Source organism: Marmota monax, unplaced genomic scaffold (genome assembly GCF_021218885.2).
Source record: "Marmota monax isolate L192 unplaced genomic scaffold, Marmota_monax_Labrador192_F-V1.1 WCK01_AAM20220418_F8-fsc00096, whole genome shotgun sequence".
In the NCBI taxonomy this organism is placed as follows: Eukaryota; Metazoa; Chordata; class Mammalia; order Rodentia; family Sciuridae; genus Marmota; species Marmota monax.
Genome location: NW_026695236.1, coordinates 4,466,369 through 4,475,569, shown reverse-complemented (window position 1 = coordinate 4,475,569; position 9,201 = coordinate 4,466,369). Strand labels below are relative to the sequence as shown.

Below are 9,201 nucleotides of genomic sequence, written 5' to 3'. Positions count from 1 at the left end.
GAGGCACACTTAAAATCTTAATTTAAAGATCTTTCAAGTGATTACATTAGTTACTGAATGCAGTGTTTAGTTTTAGAATTTTTGTTCTGCTGACTTTCATTTTAGGGATTCTGCTTGTGGGTATTGCAGAATAATTCTCCAGAGATATAGGTCTGCTTTAGAGAGGAGATTTTTCTTCTTTCAGTATTAAGGTTTGAACCCAGAGGTGGTCTACCACTGAGCTACAACCCCAACCCTTTCGATGATTTTATTTTGAGAAAGAGTCTCTGTTGCCCAGTCTGGCTTTGAATTTGCCAGTCTCCTGCTTCAGCTTCTTTAGTTGCTGGGATTATAGGCCTGAGCCACCAAACCACCACACTCAGTCTTTGTTTTTTAAATTTCCTCTCAAAGAGAGTAGTTTGAAGGGGACCGATTTACATTTTGTCAGTTTATCCAAGTGATAAAGGTCACTTTATAGAGCAGCATTCCACAGCCCAGCTAAACTGGTTACTTATCCAGTGTGGTTCCGGGTCACAGATTAAATACAAGATGACTGCTAAGAGGGTAGAATGCAAAGCGGAGCGCACAGAGGAAAAAATATTTTTGTGGTTATTTAGAAGGTAGTTTGTGTAGTGGGGAAAAGCATGGGTTTTACAGCCAGAAAGAAATCTCAGCTACTTAATTGGCAATGCTGATCACAAAATGAAAACTGTGAGGGTCCCTTGTTAAAAAATTAAGAATTTCATGAGAGTGACAGTGTGGAGGCCCTGTGTAGGGACATACCCATGAAACCCTGCTGGAGGGTCTTTAGTTCAAATCTCACTCCTGCTTCTCCAAAGCTGCTTGGCCTTGGACACCCTCTCTGAGTCTCACTTTTTTCATCTGTAAAATAGTAATAATTGAATCTTTCTTGAGAAGGTGGCATAGGAATAAAATTAAAAGCACTTGACATGTGAAAGGTGTCCATTCCTCTTATGTTCTTAGTCTATGTTGTGAACTCTTCCCTCCTGCTCTCAAGGCACTAGGCTTTGACCTTCTCATTTTCCACTTTCCATTCAAAAGTCTTTCAAAATTATAGTGAGCCTTAAAAAATGGCCTGTATATGACCATTTAGGATCAATTTTATACAGTTCAACTTATACAAACTCCTTAGCATGACTTTTTAAAATTTTAGTTGTCAATGGACCTTCATTTTTATTTACTTATATGAGGTTCTGAGAATTGAACCCAGTGCCTCACACATGCTTGGCGAGTGCTCTACCACTAAGCTACAACCCAGCCCCACTTAGTGAGGCTTCAAGCAGTATTGTTCTTAGACTTGAGCAACAGGGTCCTTTTTCCCTTATGTCTACACGTCTTAGGGGACATGCACCTACCCCTTACCTACCCACCTCCAGGCTTCTTCAGGAACACCTGTCCACCTAAAATGGTAGAGTAGGAGGAGGAGTGGGAGGGAGGGAGGATGGTAATGTCATACCTACACACAAGGGGTGTGAAGAGGACTGGGTCTGAGGTTTCCATTTGTTGGCTTGCATCTCTCCTCTCTTCCTTGCTCACCTCCACCTGCAAAACTCCCCCAGCTATATAAAGGGCCAGCCTGGCTTTCAAAGACCCCCTATATTCTGGCCTCAATCTACTTTTCCAATTGTATCTGTACCTCCTCTCAACTACTTATAATTTCTCCAAGTATTCTTGGCATTTTAAAAATTTCCATGGCTTCCACATGATGCTGCCTCAAATCCTTGTCCCTTTTCCCTGCCTGATGACATTCTACTAGTTGAAGAACTACCCTTCATGTTAGTCATCCCTGGCAGCCTTCTCTTCTTAACCCTTATCCCCAGGTGGCACTAGAGGCCCAGTGTGTTTCCGCTGGTGGCCTCATAGCACCACATATAAAGCCACATCACATTGTCTATAATGGTTTGTGGGGTTTTGCCCCTAGACTTAGCCTTGGGGGCTCTTCCAAGGCAAGCAACGCTTCTTTCGGCTTATACTCAGTCCTACTCAGAGTGCCAATAATCAATATCTTTCAATGTGAAAGATAACCTCACACTGAATAATTTCAGTTGGAAATCCCAGATCCTTCAGTGAAAAAGTCATCTTAAGCAAATTACTGAAAGCCAGCTCCTCCTCTTTGAGACAGGAATGAACCTATCTTCTTGAATACCCCTAAAGATTAAACAAAACAATTTATCTGAATTGCTTCAGCAAATGATAGTGTGGGCTCAATAAATGATAAGCACATCTAAATTATTTTCCACATTGTGATTTGTTGTAAACTATAAGAGGAATGTTCTTTGAAGCAAAAAGGGATTTCTATTTTGATGAGAAAATTTTATATTTAATAGCATAGTCTTAGTATGATACCATAGGTTTAAAAAAATGCATGCACTTTTTTTTTGTTGTTAAAAAGGCACTAGGTTTGGACAGGTGAGAACGTTTCTCACAAACATAATGGAAGTGGGGAGATAAAGATTTCCCCACTTAATATTTTTTGAGTAAATTTAATTTATGTAAAACTGGTATTCTTGGTATCAACTGGGCAAGAAAAATACTATATTATAATCTATTTTGAGAAGTAGTCATAATAAAGTTTATAGATCAATAACTAAATTTAGGAAAATAAGGAAATAAAAAGTATATTTAAACAATTACCCTTAAGAATTTTCAGAACTTCACATAAATATAAATGATAACTACTGTGTTTTTATAATGAGGTAGTCCTACAAAAATGCCTAAGAATACATATATGCATTCATCTTAGGTTATTTTTTAAAAGAGGAAAAATTAATTACAGGAAAATATACTAATAGAAACAGAAAGCAATACCTATGAGTTACTATATAAGTCTTTAATGGTCTGCTATGACTTGTTACCCCCAATTGAGGCCTTTTATCTATTAACATATTACACAATATTAAATGAAACTATTGATATTTGCATTATTGAACATCCAAATCCTGTTTTTATTAAGGAGAAAACTAAGAAAATGGGATGAGATCCAAGCTTTAAGGAAAAATAAAATTGATTTAACTCATTTGAATCTTATTGCTCATATAGAATGACTATAATAAAGGTGGCCTATTTTGGTAAATAAATTACTTTTCTAAATTTTTGTTTGCTGAGCTAATGCAAAATAAATAGCTCTTTTCTCTGCAATATATTCATGCTATTATGCTAATATGTTTGCTTGCAATCTTAACTATGTGAGACAATAAGCCTACCCATCTACAGTTACTAACTGTGCACATCTTATTGTACATTTTAGATACACTTGAATCATAGAAGCTGCTAATTTAGAATCTCAGGATATATGAAGACATCTGAGATTGAGAATGAATAAGTTATGCAATGGGGGAGTTACTGATGGCAAATTTAGGAAGACTTCAAGGGCACAGAAGGAACTCTAAGTCTTGTGTATTCTAGACGGTAGAACTGAAAATTAGTGTTAGCTTTACAGTAGTAACAACAGCAATGTTATAGTCAAGCGGGTTTTCTTTAAATTGCCTTTTGTGCTTGAAAGTATAATAAATGGAGTATCATCTTTGCTCTTGCCATAATGTTAAGGCACAAATATTTAAATTATTAATCGAAGACAAGAAGCAGCAGAAGCTTCCTTATGGAAAGAGATGGCGGAGTTTGGCATTGAGTTCTCTCTCCTTGCTTAAAAGATCCAGGCTGTGCTTTTTGAAGGCTTCTGACTGAAGCTTGAGTTCATCATAGGCCTTTTGGATCCCATCCACTCTGCGCTGAAGTTCCCGGACTCTCAAGTTGCTGTCTACAGCCACTGCCTCTTGCTCAAAGCGCTCTAGCGCATGCCTCCTAGCCATATCTGCTGCCTCCAACTTCTCCTCAAGCTGCCGGATCTCTGCCTGTTTGTTCTGAAGCACCTTGCCCCTCTCCATGGACAGCTGCAGAAGCTCCTCTTTCTCTTGAGTGATGGTTTGCAGCCTGTCCTGCAGCTCCTGACTCAGGCTGCTGTGTGTCTCCTGGGCCTTTGCCATCTGTTCAATGGCCTCTTGGTACTGCTGCTGGAGGCTCTGCAGCTGGCTGCGCAGCTGCTCTGTCTCCTTGTTGTGGGCACAATCCTGCTGGCTCTGTAGCTCCAACAGCTCCTTTTCTCGGGCCTGTGCCTGGCAGGCATCCTGAGCACACCTCTCTTTCAGAGCCTCCAGCTCCTTGGTGAGGGCCTCGCTCTTAGTGGTCAGCTGCAATACTTTGGCCTCCTTGTCCTTCAGAGCCTGGCTGAAGAGATTGCTGTTCTCCAGTTTCAGCTTCTCATTGTCTTCCTTCAGCTTGATGTTCTGACTCTTGTATTCATCCTTAAAGCGGATCATCAACTCATGGTTGGCTGCCAAGGTCCTGAAACGGTCCTCCAGTTTCAGGGCATGCTCACTTTGGGCTTTCAACTTTTGTGCCTCCTGCATCCTCTTCTCCTCCAGCTCTGAATTGAGCAGCTCCAGGATCTGGCAGCGTTCCAGGGCCTCATCGGCCCTCCGCTTCAGAATGCAGATGAGCTGGGACTGCTCTTGGATACGGGAGCAAAGCATTGCCTTCTCACCCTTCTCCTCCTCGGACAGCCCCCTCAGGTTTGCCAAGGCTTCCCTCAGCCCTTCCAGTTCCTTAAACTCCATCTCCTCTTCCTCCTTTTTCTGTTTTTCATTTTGCTTATCTAAGGGTTCTTCACCTGGTCGAGTGTCCATCCCAGGTGACTGCTCTTCCTGAGGCATAGAAGCTTTCCTCCACTAACAGCTGACCACACAGTCTCTCCCACTCTGATTTCAAAAGCCGCAGGGTGTTGCTAGGGACTCTTGGCACGCCAACTGACTTTTCCAGTAAAGAGTCCTGTAATTGGTGGGCAGGTCTTCAGAATGCTGTGAAGTAACAATAGGAAAAGGGGGGAGGGGATCCTAAGCAAATCTGTCAAGTTACCCTTGCTTTCTAACCAACGGATCCCTCAGTTCACAGTCAGTATCTGGCTTGTACAGCCAGAGAGATGCTAACCGCACTCAATTCCTAGCCCACACCAGGGAAGAAATCTGACTCCCCCTGATTTCCAGTAGGAGTAAACAAATCAAGTTTATACCATCTTATCCCTTCTCTTTCTTCCCCATTCAGTTGTCAGGAGAATAAATTACTTTCTGTAATTTTTGTCTTCTCAAAAACGTGTAATTTATGAACACAAAGTAGCAGTAGTACTCCTTGAGAGCCAGGTCCCTAAGTGGCTGGGAGTTTGCTCCCTCATGTTTGGCCCCACTCAGTTTGATATTTAAATATTGAACGAGCAAATCCCAGTGACATTTCCATCATTTCACCTACCACTGTCCTTATATGAAAATAGATTTTTTTTTATTCACCACTCCCTGAATTAGCAAAGTAAGGTCACAGAAAAGTTTAATGAAAATAGATGTGATACATATTAAAACAGAAAAAAAGAGATACAAATGAGGCTTACTTTCTTATTCATCAAAGTCAATTTCAGATGGATTAAATAGTCCAATGTAAGGTAAAGTAAAATCAAAGTATTTTCTTCTAGTAAAAGAAAAGGTAAACATCAAATCTTGGGCCAAGAAGCACTTTCTTAGACATTATGTAAGAGAACAGAAGAAAGCAGCTTGATTAGACTTCATTGAAAATCTGTAGTTACTTGTAATTTTTAAAATTATGTGACCTCTGAGGTTTTTCCAGTCCCTTCATCATCTGAACTTGCCTGACATTTTACTTTCTAGCAAATCCAAATACAGAAGTTTCCCATACCAACCAGGTTTCTGGCCTGGTGGAAAGGTGTTGCTTTGTCTGGAATGCCTTGTCCCACTTTGGAGCTTGTCACTCTGCTAATTTACTAAGCTTATTATACTTAATTAAGAATCATTTTTCTGGGAAGGTATTTGTGGCCCTTACATGTGGAATTGTCCACATACCTCTTTTACCATATCCACTATAGCTTTATTTGTACTCTTAGTGCAGCCTGTGAAAGATTTATTACAATCATTGCTTTACCTGCCTGCCTCCCCCGTTAGACTATGAGATGATCTAATTAGACTCTGAGATCAAGCATGGCAGGTGTTTCTTCCTTGATGATTACATCAGTGCCTAGCACATTGGAGAGTCTCAGATAAATGTGTGCTGAAGGAATTCCAATGAGAGAGAGAGAGAGAGAGAGAGAGAGAGAGAGAGAGAGAGAGAATGAATGAGAATATCCCTAATAAATGTAAGACGAAATTAACATTTTTAAAGGCTTATAAATGCCAATAAAACATTAACATGTTAAAAAGAGAAATAGATAATTAAATTCACAAAAAAGGGAATAAAAATGACCAAGAACTGAGTCTCAACAATGATCCAACAAGTGCAAGTTAAAATTAGATACCATATAATCTATCAAATTAGTAAAAAAAATTTCCCCTTATGACTACCAAGGACAGGTACATGCTGTTGGTGAAAATCAATTGACTATATATATTGAGAACTTAAAACATTTTTATGTCTTTTGAACTAAAAATTGCCCTTTAGGTATATCTTTGCTAGGAAAATAATCTGAAAGAAAACATTTTGCTCAAAGCTTTTCATTACAATATGGTTTACATTAACTAAAAGCTGGAAACCTAAACATCCAAAAGAGTGGAATGTTAAGAAAATTATGATATGTTCATACAACAGTATATTGTATAGCCATTAAACATCATTTATAGGTAAATCTTAATGACACAGCAAATATTTATGTTAGATAACTTTAATAAGAAACAAAACTTATTTAGAATAATCTTAATGCTAAGATAGACAAAGCAGTTGACTATCCCTGTAATCACTATTTCTGGGGGTCCAACTTTATATCTCCTAAGTCATGATGATAAAGAAAAACCTGTGTCATTATAGATGTCAGATGGATTTTTAAAATGCTTCACATCTCACTGGGAACAAAACAGATCCAAAAGAAGAGTTCCAGATTTTTCCTTCAGTCTTAAAGTTTAAGTCTCATTTCCCAAATCATGAATTTCTTGTCTATACAAGGAAGGCAAGGAGATTTTCTAAGCTGAAATTTTAACAAGTATTTACATTATAGGATATTGAAGTTTTGTGAAAGTAGATTCCAAAGATTTAAAAATGTGAATTATACTTACCAGAATTCATTTCTTTTTCACTTTTCCTTAAATGTTAAACATAGGATATTTAAGGAAAAGGAAAGTAACTAGAAAATTACAATGCTCTTTTTCTAATTTTAAATATATTGAAAATTTTATTTGTTGATCACTTTATATATATAAATATAGTTTATATATATAGTTATACATATATATGTGTGTGTATATGTGTGTGTGTGTGTATATATATATATATAGTTGTATGGTGTAATAAAAAGAATTCTTTAAATATATTTCCTAAGAAAAGGAAAAGAAGACAGAAAAATACTCAAAATATGAATACTAGTTGTTTCTTCAGAATGAGAGTTTGGATGCTTTCCCCCTCCTTTTTAACTTTCTAAGTTCCTTACATACAGTGAACACTCAGCAAATATTTGTCTGTGACATCATTTTTTCACATTTAAAAAAATGTTTATATTTCTTTATATAAAAATTAGTTTAAGTAGCATTATATCCACAGATTACTTATCAAGGCTGAGAATATCACAAGATTCATTAATTTAATTCAATAAGTATTTGCAATATAAAGTGCTAGATGCTAAGAATACTTAACAAAATAAATACCTTCATTCTCCTTAAAGAAGTTTAATGATCATCTTTAGCTCCTCTGTGTCATGATTATTTTATTTGTTCAATTATTTTTTTTCCAGATACCTTCAATTCTGAAAGTTTCCAGAATATTCCCTTCTCAAAAGTCCAGCATAAAAGCAGACCATTGCTTTCCCTAATGGAAACTAATGAGTCTCCTCTACCTGCCTTTGTTGAGTATTTCAATATCTCTTTTTTATTTGAATGTTTTTATTTATTAAAATGTTGATAGCTCTATCTATCTATGGAGAGAGTTTCTATCCATGGAGAGAGTTTGTCTTTCTTTTTAAAATTAATATGATACTGTAAACTTTGTCCCAAAGGAATTTTTTTTTCCTTTTTGAGCTAAAATTAAATAGAATAAATACATGGTATTGGGCATTTGAACATCTTCTTTTAATCCCAACAATATTCTGGCCAACCAGGCATTTATGTCTATATTTTATAGCTTATAGGGGAAAAAAAAAAAACAAGTCTCAGAGAGGTGAAGCAAATTGCCACCAGATCACCCAGAGAATAAATAATAAAGACAGATTCAAATCCAGATCTTTTTATAACAAAGCCCATAATCTTAAGTCACACTTCGTTTGTTCATTTGCTCATTCATTCGTCTCACATGTACTGAGAAATGATTATGTCTATTATGCAATTCCAGCTCTCAAGATGAGTACAGCTTAGTGACGGAGACACACAAATACTATCAGCAATTCAGTGTGATAACTGCTAATGTAATCTTGGAGAAATCAGACATATCACTCCTCTTATGAATATAATGGTAAGAACCAAGTATATTGCAGACAGAAGGAAGGGTGTAAACCAGTCTTTGATGAAGAGGGGAGTATTAGTCAAGACTATTTTGTCAGAAACTCAACTCGGTTTGGCCAAGCTAATGGGGACTTATTGCCTCACAGAGCATTGAGGAAACTCATGGAATCAAAGTAAGAGTGGCAGGAACTAGATAGGATCTCAAAAAACAAACAAAATATTACAGATGTAAAGCTACCAACACTATCTTCTCTGTCAGTTTCTCATATATATTGCAGGCAGGGTGGGTGTGTGATTTTTCTCTAACTAAGGGCATAAGAGAAGAGTGTTTCAGTTGAACTTATGCAGGGCTGTAATCTGTGATAGTGCTGGGAAGTAGGTATTCAGTGGAAAGAAATGGGAGTAAGTTAAGGCTATTGGTAAGAAAGTGGCTGACTGGAGAGAGGAATGATAATGGGAAGCAACTGATAGAGATTTTAGGGACTGAAATCATGGATGCATTTTTTGGGTGGGGAGGGGCGGTACCAGGGATTGAACTCAGGGACACTTGACCACTGAGCCACATCCCCAGCCCTATTTTGTATTTTATTTAGAGACACGGTCTCACTGAGTTGCTTAGCCTCTCACTTTGCTGAGGCTTGTTTTGAACTTGAGATCTCCTCAGTCTCCATCTCCCAAACCATTGGGATTATAGGCATGTGCCACTGCGCCCAGCTTTATGGATGCA

The 9,201-nt window shown here is 37.7% G+C and overlaps 1 protein-coding gene across 1 annotated transcript; it reads right to left on the bottom strand.

Annotated features, from left to right (window-relative positions):
* Positions 1–2,811: 2,811 nt before the first annotated feature.
* Ccdc89 (coiled-coil domain containing 89) lies at positions 2,812–4,745 on the bottom strand. The gene has a single exon (XM_046439399.1). It carries the CDS (start codon positions 4,707–4,709, stop codon positions 3,597–3,599), a length of 1,113 nt encoding a protein of 370 aa, XP_046295355.1. The 5' UTR covers positions 4,710–4,745; the 3' UTR covers positions 2,812–3,596.
* Between the last annotated feature and the right edge of the window lie 4,456 nt (positions 4,746–9,201).